The sequence below is a fragment of the Vulpes lagopus genome, chromosome 9, assembly GCF_018345385.1.
Source record: "Vulpes lagopus strain Blue_001 chromosome 9, ASM1834538v1, whole genome shotgun sequence".
Taxonomy (NCBI): domain Eukaryota; kingdom Metazoa; phylum Chordata; class Mammalia; order Carnivora; family Canidae; genus Vulpes; species Vulpes lagopus.
In genome coordinates this window covers 3696932-3723758 of record NC_054832.1, presented here as the reverse complement: position 1 = coordinate 3723758, position 26827 = coordinate 3696932, and the positions used below count along the sequence as shown (strand labels likewise).

The following is a 26827-nucleotide window of genomic DNA, read 5'->3' as shown; positions in this document are numbered from 1 at the left end:
GGAGAGCCCACCCTCGCGGCCCCATAGGGGCTGTCCCATCAGGCCAGGGACGCCCCACCTGAGCCCGCTGTCACTCCCGGACATCTTCCTGAGCCTTTGAGTGCGTGGAAGAGAGAAGCAGATGTCCTGTGACCTCACGAGAGACAGCAAGGGGCCAGATGGCCAGAGCCGTCGCGAGGGGGCTGAGGAGCGGGGCTCGGGTCCGGGTTCTGAGGGGCCGGGGAGCCAGGCCTGAAGAGCAGCATGTGCACAGGAGGGGCTGGGGGGGCACAGGCCGTGTGTGTCGGGGGCGGGGTCTGTGCGCTGTCCCGAGTGTGCGGGAACCCCTACCTGAGCTGGGGCTGATGGGTGGGGCGGCCCCCGACCGCGCCGGGCAAGCAGACGCGCAGACACACGGACGCAGGCGGCCCCGCAGGGAAGCAAGGCAGGCCCTTTATTGGAGAGCTTGTCACAGACACGCGGACACACGCAGGCCAGGGCACCCCAAGCCCAGCCTGGAGGCAGCCCCAGGCCCGGAACAGCCGGCAGAGCCTGGGGGTCTGCCTGCGGGGGGCAGAGGGACCTGCTTGGCACCGACCCCCTCAGCGCCGCCACCTCCCCTGCCTGGGCCTTGGGAGAAGAGCGGCTCTGGGGGTTGCCAGCGGCCGAGGGGCGGCTCCCTCGCACGCGACTTGTCTTCCTCCCGTGGGCCGTGATCCCCAGGCCACAGGACTGGGGGCAGGGCCGGGTGGGGGCCGCCCTCGGGGGTTTGGTCAGTGCCAGGCTCCCGCAGGGGCCCTGGGGGCCAGTTCAGGAAGGGGTGAGGCTGCTGCGTCTGGGCGCTTCCGGGAGGAGGGACGGGGAGGGTGGGGACCGAGGGCTGGGGCCGGGGGCAGGGGTGGGGGCCAGGCCGGGCCCCCCGTGGCTGCCGGGTCACCTGCGCCCACAGGAGCGCGGACCCGGACGCGGGCAGGGGGCTCAGGCCGGCGCCTCCAGGGCGCGCACGTGCACGCTGGGCAAGCAGAACCAGGAGGGCGGCAGGTCCTTGCTCGCGCTGTCCTGGTGGAACCGGATGTGGAGGAAGAAGTCGCCGGTGTAGAGGAAGAGGAGGGCTCCCAGGCAGGCCGACTGGCCGGCGGGCTGCACCTGTGGGGAACAGGGGCGACGTCAGCCCAGCGCAGCAGCGACCCCCAAGGCCTCCAGGAGACCCCGACCTGCCTGGACGGTGGGCGTGGGGGCCCCTCCAGGGCTTCCCTGCTGTGCTTCCCCAGGCAAGCGGCTGTCCCTCTCTGAGACCGCCTCCGGCTTTGGAAGGAGCACGGCACCTCCCACCCCGGGCCGTCTGGGGGTTCAGGCCGGGTGAGGAGTGGCTGGGTGACAGGGGCGCGAGGAGAGTGCTGTGGACGTCACCGGTCCCTCTGGGCCACGTGCAGCCACCATGGGGCAGGGAGCACTGTGGGAACGGGATCCGCTGACGGCAGCACAGGGCAGCAGGCCTGACACCGTCCTAGGCGCCCTGCACCCGCCCCGTCTCCTTCCAAGCTGCGAGGCGGGGTCCAGCCACCCTGGTTCACAGCCAGGACTCGGGGCGCAGAGGAGCGAGCCGCGTGCGGTCCAGGGAGAGGCGGGCAGGAGGGTCCGTGCAGGGGCCCGTGCTTGCCCACCGCTGAGCCCACCGCCTGGGGGGAGGGCTGGGGGCAGCGGCACCGTGGCCCCGGGGGCTGCTCTGGGGCTCGCAGACCGCCACGCACCGCATCAAGGTAGAATGTGCTGGAGCCCACGAAGGAGACGGCGTCGTGCAGGTCGTAGTTGTGCACGCCGTTCTGGTGGTCCTGGAAGGGGGCCACGGTGAGGGCGAAGGGGCCCACGCTGCGCGGGCTCCGGTTGGTCAGCCGCACCTCCAGACGCACGGGGTCGCCCACCCGGCAGGCCGCGGCCTCACAGTCGCATGGCTGTCCGTCCACCAGCACATCTGCAAGGGGCACAGGACACAAAGCTGTCGAGGGCGCTGCCCCGCGGCCTCGCTCACCAGCCTGCCACTCCCTCCCTCGCTCGCTCCTTCCTACACCGAGGCAGCCGCCCCTCCGTGCAGGCTGGGCGCCGTGGCCCAGTCCCTGCTGAGCGGATGTGTGGGCGCCAGAGCTGTATCCAGGGGTCTGCTGGAGGGGCCCGGGCTCACCCGGGGTCTCCCAGATGCTCCTGCCTGAGAGGGCTGAGCTGCGGCCCGGCCGGGGTTCCCGCAGGAGGAGAGCAAAGCCAGGAGACACGGTGGGGGGACAAGAACGCGGCAGGGGCCGTTGGTGCAGCACGGAGGACCTGGCCGGGCCTCTGCCACACGCACTCCTGTGGATTCCCCCAGGGAGGGCTGGGCCATCCTGGGGCACCCCAGAGGAGAGGCCTGAGCCCGGGACCAGAGTGGGGGCTGGGGGGCAGAGGGACGGGGCGGGGGGCCGGGAGACGGGAAGGGCCGCACCAGGACGTCCCAGCAGGATGGCGGGAGGGGTGGGTGGGGACACTGCTTGGAGGCACGTCCTCGGGACAGGCTGACGGCAGGACACAGTCCTTGGGGAGAGGCCACATGACGACAGAGGCAGACATGGGAGGCCAGAGCCTGAGGCGCTAGAAGAGCAGGAAGGAGCCTCCCCTGGAGCCTCCGGGGGGAGCACAGCCCTGCCGACCCCTCGGAGCTGGCCCTCCAGCCTCCAGAACCGCGAGGGCGCAAACCCTGCTGCGTGAAGCTCACAGTCCCTGGTGGTTTCTCCCGGCGGCCTGGGACACCAACACGGCCAGGGAGAGGTCACCGGCTCACTGCCCTGGCCACGGAGCCCAGGGAGGGGGGCCCAAGGCCGCACCGGGCTTTGCGTCCCCCGGTGCCAGCTGTGCAGCGGCCCGGGGGCCAACCCTGCGCCCCGCCAGCCTGCCTCCACTGACCTCTACTCGCCGTGTCCACGGGCCCAGGGAGCAGTGACATGACAGCGACACTCCCGTGTGCACGTCCTCACGTGTGAGCACTGCCTGGAGCCGCAGAAGTGCTCCTGCCCAGCCGCGGTGACGATTTGTCATCACGTGCCGGCTGAGCGTGACCCCGTCATCACCATGAGCCATGGCACGTGGGGGAGGCCGACCGGGGACACTTCCCTACTCGCTGCTGCAGCTTCTGACACTAGGTTACTGCCGGGGAGACGGCCCTGGGGGCCGCTGGGGGCCTGGAGCCCCTGCGAGGAGGCCGAGTCGTCACTCGGGGTCCCGGAGGCACAGGTGTGGAGGGAAGTTGGGGGTGGCCTGCCTTGGGGGGGGGCAAGGAAAACCCTCCCCTCGGGGCAGGTGCTGTCCTCAGGGAGGGCTCCATCTCTTCAGCTGGCCTTGCCCAACTGGAGCGAGTGCGTGGGTCAGTGTGCGAGCGCAGGTATGAGACGCATGAGCGTGTGCGTGAGCACGTGCAGGACATAGTGAGGGTGAGCGTGCGAATGTGTGTGGCTGCCTGAGAAACAGTGTCAGGGTGTGTGAGAGAATGAATGAGTGTGAACGTGCGTGAGTGGGTGAGTGAGCACACGTGAGCGGGGAGTGCACGTGAGTACATGCGAGCGTGGCAGCGGGAGTGTGCGCGAGTGTGGACGGAGGGGCCGCCGGGAGCGGGCGGCGGCGGGGTGGGGGCGGCGCAGGATCGCGGCCAGGCCCACCCGCCCCGTGTCCGCCGAGGCCATTCCTCCTCCGGGAAAGCCTCACATCAAGTCTCCTCCCCGTGTTTTGTTTCTTTAAAATTAGGAGGTTTTGTAACTCGCTGCTGAACATTTAGGAAAAGCACGGAAATAAACTAACTTTCGAGGAGTCCCCCCTGAACTGCGGCCCCGCCCCGTCACCACCAGCCCCGCGGTGACGACCGCCTTCGTGCCCCCCGGTCTCGGCCGCCCGCGTGTTTGCGAGCAGGCTGCCGGGGGCTGCGGGAGACCCCACCAGAGGAATAAGCTGCAAGTCACCCCCAAGCCCACTTGGGCCGAGTCCGCTTTTTCAGGATGGAAATCGCCCCGAGGGCGCGGTTCCCGCTGAGCTCTGCCTCGGTTCCCGCCGCCTGTCCCTAGGACCCCGTGTCCGGAAGGGGCGACGGCGCAGAGGTCGCGGCGCTCCTGGGAGGGTCCGACAACAGGACAGCGGGGGCCCCGGGAGGCTCCGGTCCCGCTCCTCCCGCCTCGGGGCCATCGCAGCTGCCACTCACGCGCCCCAACATCCAGCCCGCGCCCCGGGCCCTGCTAGCACCTGCGGCCGAGCACAGGAGTGTCCGGTCTGAGCCCCGCCCGGCCCGGAGACAGGCCAGGACAGGTGCACTGGGGGGTGCCCCAGCCCGCCGGGGGGGGGGGGGGGGCTCAGCACGCAGCCGGGCCTCGGTAACGGCGGCCGGAGAGCGGAGGCGGCGGGCTCAGTCGAACCCTCTTGAATCACGGGGACCGTGGAGAGAGCAGGTGTCCGCGCGCCTCGGCTGCTGGTTCCATTAAGGGAAAGACACGATTATGTGCCAATCAGTGAAGGGTGGCTGCCTCGTCACACTCGGCTCGCGTTCTCCCCGCGGACGACTGTGCGGTCGCTCGCCTGCTAGGGCGGCTGAGGACTGGCCTCTGGCTCCCCGGCGGCGCGGCCCCCAGCCCTGCGGGCTCCCCCACCCCGGGCAGGGGGAGGGGAGACTACGCTGCACACTGCCGCGGCAGCCGGTGGCAATCCTCCCCTGGTACTTTCTAGAAGGAGCAGGAATCTGGGGCCTTGAGGTCAGGCCAGGGCAGCAGGGGTGGTGCACGGGCCCCTGGCTAAGCAGGAGGCGGAGCTGGGGTGTCCACTGTGCCTCGACCCTTCATCCCCGGGAGGCCTTTGCCAACCCGCCTCCCGCACCTCATCTGCAAAACTGGGATAATGACCCCGGGGTGGGCGAGAGGACCCGAGAGAGGACCTCCCCGCTCTGGTCTGAGCTGAGCGCTCCTCCCGGGCCCTGGATCGCTGGCTCTCGCTCGTAGCTGTGCCGGCTGCCCCCCTCCCCGGGCAAGGGGTGCGGCCCTCTGGGAGGCCGGACCCCACCTGCCCTGCTCCCTGCTGCGTCCTCACTCGGTGCTACCTGGCCCAGCTTATCCTGGCCTCAGTGCTGGAAGTCCTGCCTCCAGGAAACCCTTGGTGCCAGGCAACCGGGACGGCTGGGCGTGCCACCCCGGGATCTGGCGGCCGTAATGACTGCCCACCGAACTGGAGAATTTCTGAGCGAGGAAAGCGGCTGTTTCCTTCCTTTCTGTAGTCCAGCATCTCAGACCCAGGTCCAGGGGCCCCAGGACTCCCCGGGTCACTCCCCAAGTCCCTGGGAGGACACAACAGGGCAGAGCAGAGGTCCGTGGTTCCCTAGAGAACAACGGGTTTCTAGAATCAAGAAGGATGGCGTGGCTGGTCTGCCCTGGGACCCATAGGGTGCTGCTTCAGAAATCTGGGGGAAACGTGCCTCAGGACGCTGGGGATGCAGGATGCTGGGGATGTGGGGATGCTGGGATGCAGGGATGTGGGGGATGCTGGGATGCTGGGGATGTGGGGATGCTGGGGGTGCCGGAGACGCAGGGATGCGGGGATGCTGGGGATGTAGGGATGCCGGGGATGTGGGCTGTGCTCAGGTGGGGCTTGGCACCCCCCAGCACTGCGGCCCAGTGCAGCCCCGGCTGAACCTAACTGGCCCCTCTGGCTCTGAAGCGGACCAGCTGTCCCATCCTGGGAGGAGGGCCCCGCTGAGCAAGGCTGGGAGGGGCAGCTGGGACCAGAGCGGAGGCCTGAGGGGGCCACCAGGGGTGACGGGCCAGGCGTGAGGGGCCACCAGGGGTGACTAGGAAGGAGCTGGGGAGGGATAACAACGCTGCTCGAAGGGAAGCCGTTCAGGAGTCATTTCTCAAGTGCGGGAGGGATGAGGGCCCCCGTTAGCCGCGGGCCTGAGCGCAGGCAGGGCTCGGCTCCGGCTTCCCCGTCGACTCCCGTCCGCGGCGGCCCCCGTGAGGACCCTGGGTCAGCCCCCCGCCCTCTGCACGGGGAAGGGGGTGCCTCGTCCCCTGACCCACAGCAGGACAGGATCCCTAGAGTGGTGGTGGCTGAGCTCCTCCTCTGTGTGTCTAGGGGACGGGCCAGCCGGCTCCAGGCAGGCGGGGACGCCACTGTGAGTGTCCCGTGCCGCCCGCATGTCCTGCCCTGGGGCCCCTCGCCACCACCACCCCTGCGGTGCCTTCCTCCTGTGTGCGGGGTGGGCTCATTGAGGCCGTGGGAGGCCGGGTGTGGTGTCAGGGGTGAGTGGGCCTCACTCCTCCCCTTGACCTCCAAGGTCACCTCTTCCATGTCCCACCCCATGGCGGGTGACCCTCCTGCTTGGCTCTGCGGGTGGGGTCGGGGCTCCTGCACCTGCAGTCGGGGCTCTCCCCTCACTGGGCACCCACGCCCAGCCGTCAGCACGCCCGGGGGGGTCGGCACTCAGCATTGCCCTCCCCGCCCTGGCCCAGGCCCGCGTCCCAGCAGGTGCCCTGCGTGCACACGTCCTGTTCTAGCCCCCACACGGCAAGCAGAGGGACGGTGTGAAAACGCCATTTGATCCTGTCCCTCCTTGCCTGCCAGTCGGCTTCTCTTTATGCTCAGAACAAAAGGGGGGCTTTGGTGGGCCCCCCACACACAGGCTGCTGTCCCGCCCCACTTCTTGTTCTAACCGCAGGACCTCCCTCCTGCTCCTCCAGCCTGCCCAGCACATGCCTGCCACAGGGCCTTTGCACCCGCTATGCTCGCCACCTTGGCCGTCTCTTCAAGGCCATCCCCGACCACACCGTGAAGCGTCCTCCCACCTTTGTCACTCTTCCGCACCCTCTCTGTTTTCCCACGGCTCTCAACAGCTTATCTCTTGTTTACCCACTTGCTTAACTATTAACCGTGCTCCTTCTTCCGTGGATGCTGCGGGAGAACTGGCACTTGCCTGTGTCCCCAGTGCCAGGCCAGGCCGGCACTCGCTCTGTTTGATATCTGCGGGACGACCACGTGGCCGGACCAGCGCACGCGTGTGCTTTGGGGCTGGGCGAGAACCCCCACCCGTCGCTGGCTGTGCCCAGGCCCTGGGGGCCCCTGTGACTCTGCGGGGGGTGGGAGCTGGGCCGTGACCTTGAAGCGCCCTGAAGCAGAGAGGACACTGGGCCTACCCGCCACTTCCTGGCTTTGGGTCCCTCCACAGACAACGATGTGACTTATGCAGGAGAAGCTCCCGGGAGTAGGCTCATCCCTTCCCCCCAGCGGTCAATCGGGCGGCAGCCGCCCTCCCCCTCCGCCCCCCGCCCTGCTTCGCCTTCACTTCCAATAGCAGCCAGAGTCACGGACTTAATTTTGTCCGGCCCAGAATCCCTCGTGAGACGGTCGCCGCGGTTATGCTCCCGCACGTCCAGGCTCTGGCAGAAACACTTGCTATAAATAGACGCTGAGTTGAGGAAGGGCCCGGGGGGCGCACGCTGGGGGTGTGCAGAGCCCAAGCCGCCCGTGCCAGCCTGCACTCTGGCCAAGGGCAGCCGCTGCTGCCGCGAGGACGGGGTACAGGGGCCCCTGGGCGGAAGGGGTCTCGGGGCCAAGCCCCCAATCAGCAACCTCACGTCCCTCCTGGGGGTCACACAGGGCAGGTGTGGCTACCCGTGGGGACACCGAGGGGCAGGGGAGTGGGCGCCGCGGCGGGACCTCCCTGGCAGGGCGAGCCCCCACCGCAGGCTCCGGGGGGTGGGGTGTGAAGGGACACGTAAGACTCCAGCCCACCCCAAGGCCATGTGCGAACGGACTTCAGTGGCAAAGAGGGCGGATTTCTTGCTCAACTGGCCTGTCAACCCGCTGGCTTCTCCTCCGGACAAGGCTCCCGGGGCCGGGGGGCACGGACGCCCGCTCCGCCCTCACCCACAGCTCAACCCTCCCTGCGTCCAGAGAGCGTAAGAAACAGGACGGCCGAGGAGACTTTAGGCACAAACGTCTACCTTCACATGAAACATTTCAAAGATGTGGGAACGAGGCAGCAGGAGCCCATTAGGGGGCATGAGGGGAAGACCCAGGAGCAGCCCAAGTGCGGCGGGTTGGGGGCTCTGCGCGCCGGCTTCAGCCAGGGCGCGGGTGAGACTCACACACCCCTTCCGAGGCGGCGTGAGTTTCGGACGCGCCTACATTTTAGAGTCGATTTGATTGAGGTGACGCTTGGGAATTAACGGAAAAGCTCTGTCACACTTTAGTGAAGCCAAAGAAATTCCAGCAGAAAAGCAAGCAGAGCCTGGGATGCGCGGAGAGCGGCGAGGCGAGGGGACTGTCCTGCCCGGACTGTCCCCGGGAAGAAGGTGCAGGCGGGTCTAGCACGCAACCCCGCAGGGCCCAAGACCCAGCAGAACGCGGAGAACTTTCTCCAACGCCAGCGGGCTGGGGCCCAGCTGATCAGCCTTCCCTCTTTGCCAGGTAGCCGATCTCTTCTCCTCGGCTGACAGGAGGCCCGGAGCCCGCGGAGCACCGGGCGACAGCACCACGCCGGCCCTCGGGGGGCCGTGAAGTCCGCACCCTTGTACGTACGTGGACACGCACACTCCTGCGGGTCTTGACCGGTTATGCCAACTATGGTTTCCCTTCTTAGTCCAGACATTTTAAATTTAATTTTGCTACTTTATTGCACATCGAGAGAGAGTTTGGAAGAGAGCTGGGAAGCACGGGCACGGCCAGGAGGCGGGTGACGGCGTTCTGGGGAAGGGCCTCGTGCGCAGCCTGGGGGGGCCGCGGACCGCACAGCACCCCCCCTTCTGAGCCCCCAGCGCTGTCGGGGGTGCGGGCTCAGACGCGGAGACGGCCAGAGGTGGAGGGTGACGGGCGGGGGGCCGGCTCTGTCTGCCCCGGAACCACGGTGCCGTCATAGAGTCACAGAGAGAGCAGCTCCACGACCGGGGCCCCACGGGTCGCGGGGCCACAACACAGGCTCTCTCTGCCCCCTCGGCGATTGTCAGGGCGTGCTCCACGAGGCCGGAGCTTCGCTCTCGATCCGCCAAATGGCATGCGTGTTTAACAGTTATCGAGGTAGCTAATTAGTTCATAAACCAGAATGCCTCCGCCCCGGCATCCAGGGAGGGAGCCTCCAGGCCCACACGTGTAATTACCCTCAAGTGGAGAACAGCTCCTGAGGAGCCGTTTGGCTCTCTTGGGTAAATAATTTACTTTTACAACTTTTCATTAAAGATTAAAGGGAATTAAATTAAAATTAAGGCGAGTTGGAATTGCACGGGAGGCCCGAGCAGCTTGGAGTCCTCTCGTGGAGGGGCTCTCCGGCGCCCGGAGCACGGCCACCAGCCCGCCCGCACTGTCCTGCTCACCGCACGGGGTCACTCCCCGCTGCAGCCTGGGCCACCGGCTGCCCCTGCCCATCCCTGCTGTGTCCTCACCCACTGGGGGCCCCGGAGGCAGGGGCTGAGGCTTACTCGTCTCTCCACCAGGGGATGCCTGTGCATGAAGGCCTGTGTGAGGGACGGCGGTGGTCCCTTCCCTCAGCCGCTGCCCCCACCACCACGACAGGATATTAACTCCCGTTATTTCAAGGCTCCCTGTGCACTTGGCACCGGTCTCAGTGCCTTGGATGGATTATCCCATTAAGCCCCACAAGGGCCCTATGACGAAGGGGTCGTCCTGTTGCCATTTTATGGATGAGGCACACAGACCTCCGGTCCCCTGGCTGAGCTGAGACCGAACCTGCAGGGCTCACGCCGCGGGCTTCTACGTGAGTTCCTTCGCTCCCTGCGGCAGCAGCTGGTGACACAGGAGCCCAGTGCACCTCCAGCATGAGAGCCTAGAGCCCCTGTCCCTCCCCCAGAAGCTCAGCCGGGGCCCTCACTGCTCGGAGGCTTGCAGAGGCCAAGCAGGACGGGAGGGAGACTTGTCAAGGGCCGGGCCGGGCCGGTGGGGCTGCAGGGGCCAACCTGAGAAGGACCATCCTGCTCCCCTCGGGGCCGATCAATACGCCTTTGAAATGAGTCCAGCCCATCCCAAGAAAGGGTTGGGTAGCCCACCTGGTCGGCCCACCTGGCCGCGCATCTGAAAAGTCTGGCCCGATCCTGTCACATGCTGGTCTGAAAGTCACAGGGGACATCTCAGCTGCGACAGGACCAGCAGCCAAAACGGAACACATCTTTGTGGGGGTCAGAGGCCAGGGATGCTCAGAGGTCAAGACCACAGCCCCCGGCACGGACCACAACGTGGCTCTCAGGCAAGCCTGGCCCTTCCAGAACCCGGGTCCCTGATAAGCATCCTTGCTCCAGGGGTCAGGGCCTGCCAGCGGCTCTTCCGCATTCCTGTCTCTGCACGCTGCCCACCTGCTTCCAACAGCTGCGTGTCCACTGGCAACAGGGTCCAGCTCCCCAGTCTTTTCACTTTCTGGAGTTGCTGACCATGGCTTTGTGGTACCCCCAGTACCCCCAGTACATGTGACCCCCACAGCTCCTTCTAATCTCCCCAGCTACTGGGGCTCCTGCGTCCACAGGATCTGGATACTTCATCTTCTATCTTCACAGATTCAACCAACACTAGACTACATGTCATCCATCTATACCCATCCACCCACTCACTCACCCACCCATTACCCAACCCTTCATCCCCCACCCACCCATCTACTCACCTATTTATCCTCCATCCATCCACCACCCATCCATCCGCCTACTCACCATGTATCATCTATCCACACATCTACCCAACCACTCATCTATCCATTCACTTACCATCTACCATCCACCCATCCACCATCCATCCATCCACTCAACTAACCACAGACCCATCCATCCACCGTATCTGTCCATCACCACGACCCACCCATCTATCCATCCATCCATCTGTCCATCCATCTCTTCCTCCCTCATTCTCACATTTACTTTTCATCCTAGCTCAAATTGCATTTCTCCGCCCCCCCTCCTTTTTTTTTTTTTTTTTACCAATTTGTTCTGTTCTTCCTTCAGGGTGATATATCCCCAGTGCCTGCTGAACTCTCATTCACCCTTTAGGGCCTAAATCTACTAATGTCTCCAACAAAGCCTTTCCTATTCCTTCCATATTTTTCCATGCTTTCCTGGGGTCTTCATCGTGCCTTTACTCAGCTGCCTGAATCAAACAGGCCACAGTGAGTCTCACATCTGCCATTTATTTGCCGTTTGCCCTCTGGAAAGCTACTCATTTTAGGAGTTCCAGAATCCTTACCTGGAATACAGCCTGCAGGCAGCTGTGGGGATGAAGGGAAAGGGCCCTCAGCGCGCTGAGTTGGACCGTGTCGGCCCCCTTCCCTCACACGGCTATAGCTGCCTTCCAGGATGGCTTGTGGTCTGCTGGTCTGTTTCCTCAACTGGAACATAATCGTATTGTTTACACCTCCCAAACCCATTTCTTGGCACTTAGTAGCATTCGATAAACGTGCTGCATTGAACGGACTTCATCGCGCCAAGGATGAACCCTGGAGCTGAGAACTGCAGACTCTGGAGCACTCCTGGTTCATGTGGCTCAGGGGGACCCAAGCGGGCAGCAAGCCCTCAGCCAGCACAGCCAAGGCTTCCCCTTGGAGGCAATCTGGGCCTCAGTTTCCTTCCGTTAAATGAGGGAGTCACCTGCGACCCCCAGAGCCCTTTCCTCCTTTGACTGCCTGGCCTCAGCGGCCTAATCACCAGCTAGTGCCACCGCAGACTCACTGATGCCACAAACCCTAGAGGCCTACAGCTGCTCCCAACAGAAGCAGGCTGGACACCCCCAGGAGCACAGACGGTCAGTGGCGGCCACTGACGCCCACCCAGGCACTGCTCTAGGGTGAGACCTCCGTCCCCCAGGGGCTGGCAGTGCTACCTGCAGACAGCCCCCCACCAGGAGCAGCCCTGACCTAGGAGCACTGTCCCACGAGGTCACTGCCCCTTCCCCAGGTGGCCCACGCTGACACGTGGGTATTGAGGCCCAGAGCCTGCACCCCAAGGAGCCATCCCCGCTCCAGAGCTCTCCTGGGCCAGCAGAAGCCTTCACAGGGTGGGGGTGGGGGGCGCATCTCACCCTGGCTCCTCCTTGCACCCAGGGTGCTCCCTCCCTGCCTCCCACAGGGCACGGCATGCCAGTCTCCACCCCAGTGCGGGCCAGGGACCTCGAGCTGGGATGCGAGCTGAAGGGACCACTCCCTTCCCTCCAGTGGTAACAAAACCAGCCTTCCGTTTGGGGTCGCAGACTTAAGCCCTGGCTGAAGGTCTTTCTGAGCTTCTACATGCCCATCTGTAAAATGGGCCCAAGCACCAGGTGCACACAACACCCTTGTGATGGTGACACAAGGTGAATCACAGGAGCTTCATGGGACACGGTCCCAGGAAGGACCGGCAGGACCATCTTCTTTGGCTGTCGGGGGCCAGTAGAACAGGGGTGATGACATGGCCCTCTGCCTGCCTCAGGGACAGCGGAGACGGTGCCGTGGCGGGCAGAGAGGCGGGGACAGGCACAAAGGCCGTGCCTGCCCTGCTTCTCCCCACTGGCCCGGTGCTGGCGGACCTGCTCCTCGGGCGTCTGTGCCTGCAGAGTCCTGAATCCAGGGCTACGCAAAGCACACGGTTTAGGGGCCCGCAGGCGGCTCTGAGTATCGGGGCAGCATATCTCGGTTGGCCTGTGCTCTCTGGTGCTGACGGCCCCAGGAGCTGCCCAGAGCCTGCTCTGATGGCACCTGTGCAGTGCCATCCGGGTGGGGGTGGGGGGCTGTCCAGGTCCTCGTCTGCTGCTGGGGCTGCTGACACTAGTGGTGCCATCCCTCCCATCCTGCCACAGCTGCAGACGGGACGGCCGCCGCCCCAGAGCCTTCCATGACCCCGGTGGCAGTTCCCGACGGAGGTCTAGCATGTCGCGTGGCCAAGGACGAGGAGGGATAGTCTTGCTACTGGGCATGATTCCTGGCCTGCGCACAGCGCCTGTGCCCGTCCTCAGTGAAGCGGGGCGCTGCCTGCAGCTCATGGGTGCCCTATTCCTGGGCATGGGCCCCCAGGCCTGCCTGACGACCCCGAGCCCAGGTCAGAACCTGTCCCGCTTCCAGACTGCCCGCAGTGCCCACAAGCCATACACCCAGCGGGCGCTCAGTGATGGCTCGCTGGCAGACACGCCTTTTTCATCTGAGGGGGACGCCCCAGCCCAGAGCAAGGACGCTTCCCGCAGTGAGACACGTTGCAGGAGGCTACGGCCTGGCCCTGGGGCCAGGAGGGCTTTTTCAGTAATTAAAAATGTGGTCCCGCTGGAGCAACCTCATTTTTAATTTTAAACAACATGGTCCCAGGGGTTGTGCTTGGGCCCCAAGGTGGCCTCCTTTACTGAAGAGGGCAATGGGGTGTGTGTGTGTGTGTGTGTGGAATTAAACACGAGTTCGTCTTTGCCCCGTCCTGCTCACAAGGGAGTCCTGGGACATGCAGAGGCCGGTGCTCGCCCCCAGAATGCCGCCCCTGGGAGTGGCTGGAGGTGCCCGTCGCCCTGCACATGTCAGCAGGAGCTGGAGCTCACGCCGGGGTCCTCTGTGGGCGGGCGGCTGCATCGTGCTGGGCTCCGCGTCTTCCCAGCTGAGGGAGTACGCTCCATCCCACCCATCTTGCCAATGAGAGAAAACCCAAACACCAGGGCTCGGTTCACGTACAGACTGTTCCGACACGCTGGGTCTCATGCTGCTTGCAGGGCATGGAGACGAGGCCCCGGAGGGGAGGCAGACACCGACCTGGGACCCAGGAGGGGACAGCCCGCCCGGCTGTGATGCACAGGGCACTAGGGCAGGGCGGCCAGGGGCTGGGGTGGCGCAGGGGGGAGCGTGTCACGGGCACAGAGCGCTGGTTTGGGAACCAGAGAAAGTTTTGGAGCTGGAGGGGGTGACAGCCAGACGACGTGAGCACGTTTGATATCATTCAACTGTGCAAATGCTTACATGGTAAAGTCTACCTTATGTGTGTTCTACTACATCAAAAAAAAAATAAATAAATACGTGAAAACAAGAAACATTAAATTTATAAATAAACTTCCTTAAGTGTTTTAAACTGTGTTTAAGTAAGTTTGTAAGTGGGCCAAACAGAATCAAGGGCTCCCTAAAAGAGACTGCTAAAACGTCAGACGCGTAAACAGAATCCTAAGACGTGTACGTGGAACTGAAAAGCTTAAGGAAGAGCTAAGATTTTGAATTTAATGTCATAAATTCAAACAGCTTTTAAAAAGAAAGCTAAGTCTTTGGACAAGTTTTTTTATGGGGGGAAAAAAACCACCCCAAGAGCCTGGAACACTTGACACCGGGAGCGCCCGGGGCCACCTCCCTCTGCCTCACCCCTGCGGAGGCCCCTGTTGAGGCCCCCCCCTCGTCCAGCAACACTCATCGGGCACATCCCGGGGCTCCAGCTCTGCTCCCCTTAATCCTGAGTTTCCTGAAATGGGCCCAGAGCCACCTGCCTCCAACTGCTTTGGGACAGGGGATGGTTCCGCAGAACGTTCCTGGCCTCCCAGCCCAAGGGAAGGGTCCTAGGTTGTGCCACCAGCCACCGTCTGTGACCCTGACCACAGGAGGTGGGTCTGGGGACAGCCAGCCCGCCCGCTCCCCCGGCCCCTCCCGGGAGCACTCAGTGGGCAGTGAGGCCTCTGGATGGATCGCTGGGCTCACATCCCTCATACGCAGGGGTAAGGACGCGTGTCCCGCTCCTGTTTAGCGCTGGGCAGGGCCTGTTCTTTCCTGGAAGTTTCTTAGGTCACGCGCCGGTCACTGGGCCCCCAGAGGTCAGAGGACGGTGGGCAGCCCAGGGCCAGTTGGCCCAGCGGTTCTGCGGGCAGTGCTGTGGCCCGGGACCCCACCCCCAGCTGGAGGAGGCCCAGAACAGGCCATCCAGGGGGGATGCAAACCACTCTCCCTGGGTTGCCCCCCTTAGGAGGCCAGCCTCTCCTGCTCCCCTCTGGCGGTGGGCTCGCAGCCCCCCTCCCTCACGGCCACCTCTGGCCCTCGATGGGCTGCCGGGTCTCCGCTGACCCCCATACCTCAGAGCAGGGAGGGCCTCGCGGACTCCTGCGGTGGTGCCCCTGGACCTCTGTGGGCCTGCACCCCTCCCACCAGGAGCACCTCGCGGCCACGTGGCAGGCCCTGAGTTGGGGGGGGCACAGAGTCCGGCAGGGGCGGCAGGACAGAGGGAGCACAAACATGGGGTGGTTGGAGGAGACTCAGGCTGTGGACAGGGGCCTGGGGCCCCGGTGGGGGAGGAGGGGCAGCCCAGGGGCAGGGCTGGGAGGGGCAACCCCAGTCGGCTCCTCGGTGCCTCCTCTCCCCGGCCCCGCTGACCTGCACCCTCCAGCCTCTCCAGAACCCTGCCAGGTCAGCTCACTGAGCACCCCTGCCGCAGCATCTCATCCCGCGGCCCCCACTGCCCCCACCGCCCCCATCCCATGGCCTGCCCTCAGAAAGGACTTCCCCACGGCTCCTCCTGGTGACCGTCCATTGGCCGCCCCTGCTCTGCTGCCTGTCTGCTCGGGGACTTGGGCCTGGTGTCCCCCCTCCATGTCTTGACCCCCTTCAGCAATGGTCCCGAATATTCTTCCCTTTGCTTCAACAAGCGCCCGACACTTTCGCCTTGGCAGCACCAAGGTGCCATGGTGTCCCCAGCACCATGGTGTCCCCACACGCACCACAAGCCCAGGTTAGGGTTAACCGTGCTCCACGCCAGGCCTGGGACGATGGGGAGCCACTGCACTACGTGGGGCGGGGTGTAGCAGCTCCAGGGCCTGGGTTCAAGCCCCAGCCCTGCGTCTGCGAGCCGAGGCCACCTGGCCCACCACACTGCAGGTGCCTGACCTCCGGGCTCCATCCAAACACAAAGCCTGTGCATGTGTGCGTGCATGTGGTTCACAGAACCTACCGGAGGCTCTGGGGAGGGTTGGGTTGGGGCCTGGGGTGGGTGAATACGGGCCCTTCACTCTCTGTTCTTGGGCAGGGAAGACAGGGTGGTGGTGGGAAGACAAGCCGGGGAGGGCACAGCCTGGTGGAGTGTGGGGGGACCCGAGACCCCTGCCGGTTCCTCCCTCTCCAGCACAGGCACAGGGTGGCCCTGGGCTCAGGCATCCACAGCCCAGCAGCCCAAAGGACGCCAGGACCCGGCAAAGCTTCAGGCAGGTCCCCAGAGGCCCCAGCAGCAGAGAAGGTCCCCTCTTCATTCCTCCCACCCCTGTGCCCCTGCTCCCTCCCCTGTGAAGCCCCCGGGCCTGCCCAAGTAGAGCAAGGGGCCCCCTTAGGTTCCCCGGGCCAGGATGTGCCTTGCTCTGTGCACAAACTCTGAGCCCTGACTGCTGGGGTCCGGGCCCCTCATGCCGGCCCCAGATGGGGGCTGTGAGCTGCTCCAGGGCCTGCGGGGAACACAGGGGGCTCCACTAACCCAGCAGGGAGGCTCCTGACCCTCAGCCCCTGCCCGGACCTCCCGGGGGAGCTGCTCTGTGCCTGCCTGTAGGATGGGTGAGCACCACAAATCCCTTCCAGGTCACAGAACGTCCCACCTTGCTGGCGGGGACTTGTGCAGGTCCGCCCCTACCACACACGACGATGCACCTTTCCCCTAGCCGCAGGCCCTGCACCGAGTCTGGGGTGAGGGTACGCTGAGCTTCTTCATTCCAGGCTTCACAAGAGAAGCAATCTTGGCACAGTTGTAAAATCCAACCCCCGCCCCGATACCTGGGGTTGAACCTTATGTAAAATTATGCAGATCTCATCGGCTGTTTGCCGACTGGTTTCTCATGAACAGATTAAAAATTAGAGACAAAGAAGTCCTCAGAGACACAGGAGGGGTGGGGCGGGGGTAGGGACTGGGCACCTGTCGATGCCCCCCACCCCGGGCCGGGCACAGCCACTCACGGGAGAGTCGCGTTCTGTAGCCGGGCGGGGTGCAGCAGCGTGCCGAGGCCAAGCCAAGGTCTCGAGGCTGCGGGGTGGCCAGGCCGGAGTCAGGCCTGCCGGCGTGACCCCATCAGATTCCACCCGGCCCCCTCCACTGGCCCGTCTCTCCTCACCCATCGCTGTCCACCGGCGAAGGCCCACGGAGGGCGGGGAGGAGGTGCTCAGGAGATACCTGATGATGGGCCGACACCCGCCCCCGCCCCCGCCTGGAGCAGCTGCTGCGCACCTGCCCACCTGAGCCCGGCTCCCCGGGGCTGCCATCTGCCCGGGGCCACTTAGCCCTTCCCGCGCGGCCCTGGGAGACAGGTGGTAGTTTGCAGAACAGTCTGTTCTCGGGGAGCTGGGGGCGGGGGGCTCCTAACCTGACATCCAGGAGATGTAATTAGGGCTCCCGGCTCCTGCTGGTCTCCTCAGGTGGTCACATGGCAGGCGCCCCACCCTCGGGGGCTGGCTGTTGCTCCCAGCCTCCCTGGGTCATCTCCAGTCTGGGCATCCCTGGGGGCCCCTTAGTGGGCTCTGGCTGGGCCCCTGCGCCACATCTCCGCCTCTGCACACGCCCTGGTCCTGGGGTCCACCCAGCGCGCCCGGGAGCCGCAGACGGTGTTTCTCGGCGCACCCGGCACATGGAGCTTCCCGGGAGGAGCCCGTTCACGAGGTTCCAGGTGCCCACCTGAGGCCCCCGTGGGCTCTGAGGCGCCCACTGCAAATCCGGCAACAGCAGGTGTAGCCCAGCAGACACGGCCCAAGCCCCTTCCTCCGGAACAGCTGGAGGGGTCCCTGCAGACGGCTGATCCCACAGCTAACATCTGAGACACCCCAGCTGGACACTGGGGTGTTGGGGGCACAGGGCCCCTGGGCCCTGGCGATGTATGCAGGGGGCTCTCAGCAGCACGAATGCCCCGGAGAGCTGGTGGGGGCCCGGAGCCCCTTCGTGGGCCGCGGGGGCTTGTCCTGCTGCTCCGCTGCTCTGCGCCACTGGGCCCCGGGGCTGGAGCTCCCCACACGGCGGCGGCTGCAGAGGGGCAGGAAGGCGGCGGAGGCCTGGGCTTCAGGGAGGCTCGCCCTGGCCCGGCCTGCAGCCGCGTCTGTGACACCTTCGCAGGGGCTGACGGTCCTGCTTTACCGTCTGCCCCAAACACAGTCCAGGTCCCTCACCTGGTGGTGCGACCTGGCCCCCCGCTCGCAGGCCCAGCCGGGCCTTCCTCCCAGGCCTCAGCCCCTACCTCCGAGGCCTGGCCCAGCACCAAGTTCCTTCCAGGACCCCCGCCCCGTCCTGCCCCCGCCCGCACAGCCAGCCATCTCCCCAGCAGCCCTGCTGACAGCCCCCACCTGTCATTCCTGCCACCGCCCCGGCTCAGGGAAGGCCAGCGACACCTCTATGCCCCCCTTTTCGTGTCCCTTGTGTCTGCTCTGCGGGACAGACCTGCCTGCTCCACCTCCAGCTCCAAAAGTCAGGCTACATCGGATGCACCGACTTGGCCTCCTGGCTGCTATTCTCATTCCCCACGCGGCTGCAGGAGTCGCATCGTGTAACTTCCCTGCTTAAAAGCCACCAGTGGTTCTTAATTTCACTTGAAATAAAAATCCACATACTACAGCGGCCTCCCCGGGGCCCCTTGTAGCCTGGCTCCTGCCTACCTCTGTCTGTTCCCCGCGGCCCATGGGCTTCTTCTTCCTCAGATGCACCAAGCCTGCTGCCACCTCAGGACCTTTGCATGTGCTGCTGCACCTGGAACGTGACCTGCACATGACTGGACCCTTCCCATCATTCGGCTCCCAACTCGAGGTCCACCCCCCCACACACACCAAGAGAGGGCCTCCCTGGGCCCGGGGCCCTCAGCTGCATTCCCTGGTTTCGTATCTCAGCAGCCCTGCACCGAGCGAACAGTCTTTGTGTGGGGGTCTCCGTGGACCACCTGTCGCTGCAGCACAGTCGGGAGAGGACAGAACAGAGCGTCCCTCACACCCTCAGAGAGACCAACCCTACTGGCCCCTTGACCTCAGACTGCAGGCCGGTGAGGCCAGAGCGTTCTCCCGTGTGGGCCAGTCCATCCGGACCTGTTCCGGCAGCCACAGCCGCCCGCTCTGGAGGAGGCTTACGACGGGGATCCCGGGGGGCGGCTACCCCTGCTGCACGCCACACTCCCCCCGACACCGCGGCCCCAACGGCCATTTGGTTTTGTTCCTGATTTGAGCTGAGGTCGGGGTGAGGGAGGCCTCGGCTGGGCGTGTGTCTGTCTCTGACACGCGTGGCGCGTGTGGGGCCCCGGCCCCCTCCTGCCCCACCCTGGAGACGCCTCGTCCTCAGGGTCCGTGTGCGCGGCCCTCACAGCATCACGGTCCAGGTGCGGACACGGAGGGCGGCAGGGGGGGCGGCCAGCCTGCCGCATCCGGGGGATCCCAGCAGCCTCCCCGACGCGAGCAGGTGCAGAGAGGGGTCCGTCCCGCTGTCGGGGAGCCTGAGGCTGCACGGCACAGGTGCAGGTGGGACGGGAAACGCCGTTGTGGTCGCATCCGAGGAAGACACGGGCGGACACGTCTTCAGGCACGGCTGCGGGTGCCCGGCGCCCACCGTAGCGGCCCGTGCTCCAAAACTACAAGCACCGGCCCCTGACGGCAAGTTCTGTGATCGGGGCCCTCGCAGGCTGGGGAGCGGTGGGAGGCACGGACGTGCACCCAGGGGGTGACTCCCGGCTCGGTCTGGTCTGCGACAAGCCAACGCCGGCACCCCGAGGTGGGCGATGCGCGGTTGGAGCGACACTGCCTCCGCGACACTGACACAACCGCTCGCTACGTCTGCTTAAGAAGCAGGAAAGCAGTGCGAGTCTGAGCCGACCCTGGGCCGGCCCCGGGGTGCGGGCGGGGGGCAGGGGTGGGAGAGGTACGGGCCAGCCGGGCCCACCCGCACCACCTGTAGGGCTCAGGGCAAGAGCACCAGCGGGGACCCACCTGGCGTCCGAATGCTCACATCAGGCTGACAAACCGTGACGTAAGACGTGCCTCCTCCTAGCCTGACAGCGGCGCCTTCCCAAGGACGGGGAGGGCCGAGTTCAAATCTAGAGTCTTTGGGCCCCTTGGGGTTCGGGGCGGGAGCCCGAGGACGCGGGGAGCTCCAGCCTGGCCGCCGCCCCTCCCGCCGCCCCTCACGCTCTGCCTGCCGCGCCTCCGACGACCTCCGGGCAGGAGACGTCCGCCCGAGTCCGGACGCACGACGGGCCCCACGCTTGGCAGCACAGGACGGCGGGCGGGAGCGCGAAAGCCCAGCGGGCGGAGTCCTGGCCAAGACCACCGTGTGCCACCGCCAGCCAGGGCCTCGCTGGGGGCCGAGGGGGGCCTGCGGTGAGCGTGGGAGGGGCGCAGGCGGGCGGGCTGCCCGAAAGCACCTGGTTCTCTTCGATAGTTCAGTCTTCGCCACCATCTTCCAGCACGTGTCTGCTTAGGAAGCGGGTGGCAGAGGCAGGCCTGGGCCTGGGGCCCCTGGGCCACCCCTCTCGGCGAGGGGGCTTAGGCCTCGTCACAGCCTGAGCAGCAGGTCCCCAGGGGGGTCAGGACCCCAGCCCTGAGGCTCCCGGGGCGATGGGGACGGGGCGCCACAGTGGAGACAGACGGATGCTGCAGCACGGGCCTCCCGGCTCACGCCCGGTTCCCCGCGTCCACACGGGCCTCCCGGCTCACACCCGGCCCCCCGCGTCCACACGGGCCTCCCGGCTCACGCCGGCCCCCCGCATCCACACGGGCCTCCCGGCTCACGCCCGGCCCCCGCGTCCACACGGGCCGCCCGGCTCATCCCGCCCCCCATCAGCCATCCCCCGCGGCCGGCTCCGGCTCCGAGAGTGGGAGCGGGTCTCTGGAACGGGCCTCCGCTGGAACAGGAGAAAGAGCGACACTTCCGGAGGCCTCAGGACCACCTCGGGGCTAGCCGCAGCCCTCAGTGCGTTTCAAGGAACTCACTTCTGCCTTCTTATAACCCCATCAGCTGGGCTTTAGAGAGAGAAATCAGGCTCGGCGAGGCCCGTAATCGGGTAAAGCCACGCAGTAGCGCCAGGACCGAGCCACGGCTCTCAGCACGGCCACTCTAAGGCCTGGTCTTTGGTGAGAGGGAAGAATCTGTGGATTTATCTAGGAAAACAACTTATTGAAATGCCTTTACTAAGTCACGGGGAACTCCGAAAATCAGATGGAAGCTGCGGCTTGTCCTCCCCGCCGGTCTGTCCATCCATCCGGCCGTCCCTCCCTCCTTCCAGCAAATCCTGAGCATCCACATGTGCCAGGCCCTGTGCTCCGTGCAGGGAAGCCAGTGAAGTCGCTGACTTCCAGGGTTACTGCTGGTAGGAGACGAACGCAGCGCCCAGTGAGCACACGCGCACGCACACACACGTGTGCACGTTGTATGTCCATCGCTCAGGGATGGGCAGGTGCAAGGCGGCTCTGCGTCAGCCGTCGGCGACGGTCTGTGGGGAGGTGACGTGCTCGCCGAGCCCGGGAGGAGCTGCACCCCCGGATGCCTGTGGGCACGTGCGTCAGGCCGGGAGGAGCAGGGGCATGCCGGGCAGAGGGCTGAGCCCGGGGGGGCCTCCAGAGCAGGGCGGGCGCGTGGCTGTCCACCGGGGGGGACCAGAGCCCCCGCGGGTGCTCGGCAGGGGACGTGGGGGCCGGCAGGCTCCGTGGGCTCCCTCGGGCTCCTGTGAGCAGGACAAAGTGACGTGGGGGCGGGTGCTCAGACCAGAAGGGGTGACAAGGAGGGGTCAGGCCCGGTGTGACGGGGTGCTGAGCAAGGGGGCACCCAGGTGCCAAGCTGCAGCAGCCTCGAGAGCAGGGACCCAGGGCGGAGGGCAGCCATGGGGGTTTGGGAGCTCGGGGGGCTACGGATTCCATCGTGGCCTCGTGGGGCTGAAGTGCCCGTTAGACACCCAAGCAGGCAGGCGACAGGGGTGGCGTGGGGGAGCGACACACCGACACACGCTGCAGCGCGGAGAAATCCAGCACCACTGCACTAAGCCAGGGCCGGACCCAGAGGGGGTTGTGTGACCCCCATTGACGCAAGATGTCCAGACCAGCGAGCGGTGGACACAGGAAGTGGGTGCGGGGCAGCCAGGGCGACGGGGGAGGAACAGGGAGCGGCTGCCAGGGGTCTGGGACTGCTTCTTGGGGACAAACATGTTCTAAAATGAGACGGAGCTGATAGTTGCACGGCCTCACTGTACACTTCCGAGGGTGAACTTTATGGCACAGGGATTCTGTGTTGGTTGTCAAGACGGAGCTGAGGGTGAGGGCAGAGGGAAGCTGTGGCACGGGAGAGGCCCCCGGGGCTCAGGGGACCGGGGGAGATGTCGGGGCACCGCGCGCCCAGGGGTGGTGGGAACGAGGGCAGGACAGCAAAGGAGCAGGTGGTGCCACCCGGAGGGAGGCGTCCCGGGAGCCACGCAAAGGAGGGTCTTGGGGGACGGGTGATCAGGGTGCCAGTGTGGTGACAGGAGGCGTGGAGGACGGCTCTCTGGGTGGAGGGGTGGGGACAGCGGCCTGTGCGTGTGGGAGGGGGCTTACGACCGCCCCGGAACAGGGAGGGAGGAACTGGTCCACATCAGGGCGGCTGTCAGGGGGCCAGAAGGGGGGGTGCCTGCAGGAGGCCAGGACACTGCGCGACAGCACGTGCCACAGCATCTTTGCAGGGGGCATGATCTGGTGGTGCCAGGGAGCCCGGGAGGGCCGTGGGGCTGGACTCCGGAGCAGAGCCGCGCCTCAGCCCAGGACACCATGGGTGGGGTGGGGGTGGGGGGGCTCAGAGCATCATCCTGCATCGTCCCCTCCCGCTCTCCCTCCTTCCCCGCCCCACGGCTCCTGGCTCACAGACCTTGCTCAGAAGGACCTGGGCGGGGGCCCAAGTTTGGGAGCAGGAGGGAGGGGAAGCCGTGCTGGCGGGAGGCTCCCCGGGAGGGTGGGCCTCCGCAGGGCCCACCCGGCAGATACGGACACGGTCGTGGGTGCACACGGGTCTGTGCTTTCCTGGACAGATGGCCACGTCCATCTGATTTTCGAAACGCTCTGAGGCCCCAGAAGGTGAATAGCCTGGATTTCCAAGGCCGTGTTGGGCCCAGGCAGGAGGAGGAGGAGGAGGAGGAGGAGGAGAGGTGAGGGCAGGAGGAGAGGAGTCAGTTTAAAAAAAAAAGAAAATGAGGGAGGGCTCGTGATCGGCTCGCGGGTCCGGACCCGCACGCAGTGTGGAAGGCGGTGGCTTGCGGAGGCCCTGGGAAGGCGGGGAGCCGAGCTCCAGGCAGGCCCTGCGTGGTGAGCCGGGGGGTCTGGAGGCCGAGAGCACGAATGCGAGAGTGGGGACGGGAGACACATGGTCTCGGAAGGCAAAGCCCACACCGATCTGCCTCTGGATCACGCCCGAGGCAGCGCTGTTCCCACGGCTGAATCTCACACACAGGAATGAACATCAGCCGGCCGAGGCGCCCATCACACTGCGTCCCTGCGCTGCTCCCTGCCGGGGACCTTGGCTGGGCCCGGGGGTGGGAAGGCTGCTTAGCTGGGCTCCTCCACGCCAGATCCGGAGCTCGGGAACCGCCAGTGGCCCCTTTTAAGGACAGATCCAGTCTGGAGAGCTTTATCCCCAGAAGGGTTAGAGGCACAAAAATAATCATCGAGCAATTTTCATAGACAAAACATCTAACACACAAAGCAATTCAACAGCGGAGTGTTTTGCTTTTTTTCTTTTTCGCTAGTCCTCAGGGAACCTGTCAAATCCCTTTGGCCCCAGACACGGAGAACAGCAGTGGAAAGCAGACGTTTCAGAGACGGGGCTCTGCCTCGAGCTCTGGCAGCCCTTGCAGGATGTGTGTCGGGGGGGGGACCCGCGCCTGGAGCGGGGGCCAGGTAGTCCCGAGGTCCCCCACTCCGGCTTACTAGGATCTGGGGGTTCCTTGGGGCCCCAGGCTGGGCCAGGCCTCCTCCCTGGTGCACCCCGCACACCCCAGCCCAGAGCGAGTGTAAGGCTGTGCCCCCAGCTGCCTCCGGAGGTCACACGCATCCTCCAATTGGGAGTAGTGACCCACCTAACTTTCCTTCGGCAGACACGTATTGACGCCTGCACCGGGGTCTCTAGAATCAAGATCCTCACTCAAACCAGGGCTCCGACCACCAATGGGACCTGGGAGAGGGCACTTGAGGGCAATCCCATTTCCTTATCTGCGACATGCCTACCGGCGCCACGTGGGGACTCAACAAGCCAGTCCCTGGACAGGCTCTCCACCATGGTGTCTGCTATTAGGATCCCGCTCCCAGGGCTACACCCACAGGAGGGAGGACCCCCGGGCGGTCCCAGGGCTGAGGCCCTGCATTCAACAGCGTCCCTGCCGGGCTGCTCCTGAGAGACCCTCCTCCAGGGGCAAAGCTACGCTGATGTCACATCTGGGCAGCGTCCTGTTCTCTGGAGGAAACTGCCCGCGTGCTCCACGCCTCTGCTGTGACGGTATCCACCACACGTCCTGTGTGTCTGGGAGCCCTGGCTGAGCCCCGCACAAGCCCTGCTTGACAGCTGCTGCACCGCACCTGCCATCGTCCTTCCCCTCCACGGTGACCACAGCTGCCAGCCTCTGCTGGCCCCAGGACCTTTACACACACCACCTCACTTAATTCCCTTGACAGCTCGCAAGACAGGAATGGCCACTCCTCACACCACAGACGTGAAGACAGCCCCCCAGAGGCCGAGGGACCATACCACGTGCCTGGGCCAGCGCTGATGCCCAAACCCTGCTCTCCCAGCTCTGGCCAGGCATTCTGACGGGTGGGGCTGAGTCGAGGAGCTCGACACAAGGAGAAAATGCAAAATGTCATGAGAGAAGAGTCAAGTGTCTGCCCACACAGTAGGGTGGCTGCTGGGCTGGCTGGGAAGGGCCCTGCCCTTGCCGGGGCCCTGGAAGCCTGGGTTACTCAGGCAGGTGTGGGCAGTGGAGGGAGAGAAGGTTCCAGATGGAGGGGGGCACATAGGGCCCAGGTGCAGAGACGGGAAGGTGGGTATGAGCCACAGCAAAGAGCTTTCCTAGCTGGACCCAGATCCGAGAGAGGCCAGGGGGACCGCAGACATGATGGGCACGCGGTCCCAGGAAAAACCCTACGGCCCAATGCCTCGCCTGGCCAGGGATCCACAAATACAAAGTGGAGGGCTGCAGGGCCTTCCTTGTTGACCCAGGACGCTGGCAAGGGCTTTTGGGAAATAAAAGTGACTACTGGAGGGAGTCGTGGGAGATGTTTGCATGTGTGGGTGATCAGCATCTAAAACCTGTAATTCGGGGGATCCCCTGGTGGCTCAGTGGTTTAGCGCCTGCCTTTGGCCCAGGGCGTGATCCCAGGAGGGATCAAGTCCCACATCGGGCTCCCTGCATGGAGCCTGCTTCTCCCTCCCCCTGTGTCTCTGCCTCTCTCTATATATCTCTCATGAATAAATAAATAAAAATAAATAAAACCTGTAAGGAGGTTTATGCAGGACAATCTTCTAATAAGTAGCAAATAGCCTTAACCAACAGACACCCTTTGGGCATTTTCAGCTCTAGAACATTGCCAGCATGGATAGATTTGGGGGATAGATCCTGGGGAGGACCCACAGTCCAAAAATCCAGGGGAGGGACGCCGGGGTGGCTCAGAGGTTGAGCATCTGCCTTCGGCTCAGGCCGTGATCCCAGGGTCCTGGGATCGAGTCCCACATCAGGCTCCCTCCAGAAAGCCTGCTTCTCCCTCTGCCTGTGTCTCTGCCTCTCTCTCTCTCATAAATAAATAAATAAAATCTTAAAAAAAATCCAGGGGAAGAGCTGCATAAATTAGGGAGCATCTGGGTGTAGGAACACTATGGAGCCATTAAAAATTACACTTCAAATGTACACGAAAAGACGGGGACCGTATACATAAGAAGCAGCAGTCACATGCCCAAGGCTGAGAATACTCAGCCTTGCCTCATTCTTTATAAAGTACATAACGTACAAAATAATCTGGATGGCCCCTTACCCAAGGGTTGATAACTACCATCACTGGATGATAGGATTCCAGGTAATATTTAATTTCTTCTTTGCAATTACCTACAATTGTTATTTTTCTACAATGAGTATGAATTCTTAAAAAAAATATCTGTCAGCCAGGGTTACATGGACAAAGCTCACAGCACAATTTTATTCTTGCTGTTGTATGATTTGTACGATTAAATGAATACCCATCTATGTCATATTCCTGTGATGGGCTACATCGTGCCCCCCAAAATACAAACGTTGGAGCTCTAGCTCCCAGTCCCTCAAAATTCCAACATTAGGGTGGGTCCCGATCCAGGGCGACTGGCCAACGTAGGAGGTGGAAGCCGCGGTGGACGCTGGTGGCAGGGGGGCCAAACCAGCCCTGCAGGGGCCGCCCAGGGCCACCGCCCAGCAACACCCTTCAACAGAGGCACATGAGCCCTCCCTATACACCCCCTCTTCCAGGACAGGGGCTATGATGTATACTTTCACATAAAAAGTGTACAAGGAGGAAAAGAACCCTGAAACTTGCCCAGGTTAGTGAGGAATGGGGCAGTGGGGCTGGGAGGGACGCCCCCTGAACATGGAGGGGGCGAATGGCTCGAGGAAGACCCTGGACATGTGGCAGGGGAGGAGGACAATGTCTCCCGACTCAAGCTCGGAGACCACAAGATGCTCGTGATGCAAACAGAAACGGGGCCTGCACCTCAGTGACTCTGGCCTGTGTGTGTGCAGACGGCTGACCCCGCTCCGTCCCTGCAGCCCCCGCCTGGGTCAGGGGTGTCCTGGAACATGGTTCCCGAAGCCTCCCTGCCTGCCGAGCGCTGGGGCTGGGAGGAGGCTCTCCCCGGGGCGAATCCGGATGGCCCAGGTTGGTTGGCCGGGGAGGTGGCAGCTGATGGGGACGGCCTCTTGGGTG

General features: G+C 64.5%; 1 protein-coding gene across 5 annotated transcripts in view; it reads right to left on the bottom strand.

The window, feature by feature from the left end:
- Positions 1–412: 412 nt before the first annotated feature.
- Positions 413–26827, bottom strand: part of TRAPPC9 (trafficking protein particle complex subunit 9) — a 541977-nt gene continuing 515562 nt past the window's right edge. For all 5 annotated transcript variants that reach the window (XM_041769344.1, XM_041769347.1, XM_041769345.1 and 2 more), the window contains 2 exons: positions 1731–1951; positions 413–1125 (listed from right to left, as the gene is read on the bottom strand). In XM_041769344.1, the coding sequence (XP_041625278.1) occupies positions 958–1125; positions 1731–1951 (389 nt within the window). In that variant the 3' untranslated portion in view covers positions 413–957. The remainder of the gene's footprint in view (positions 1126–1730; positions 1952–26827) is intronic.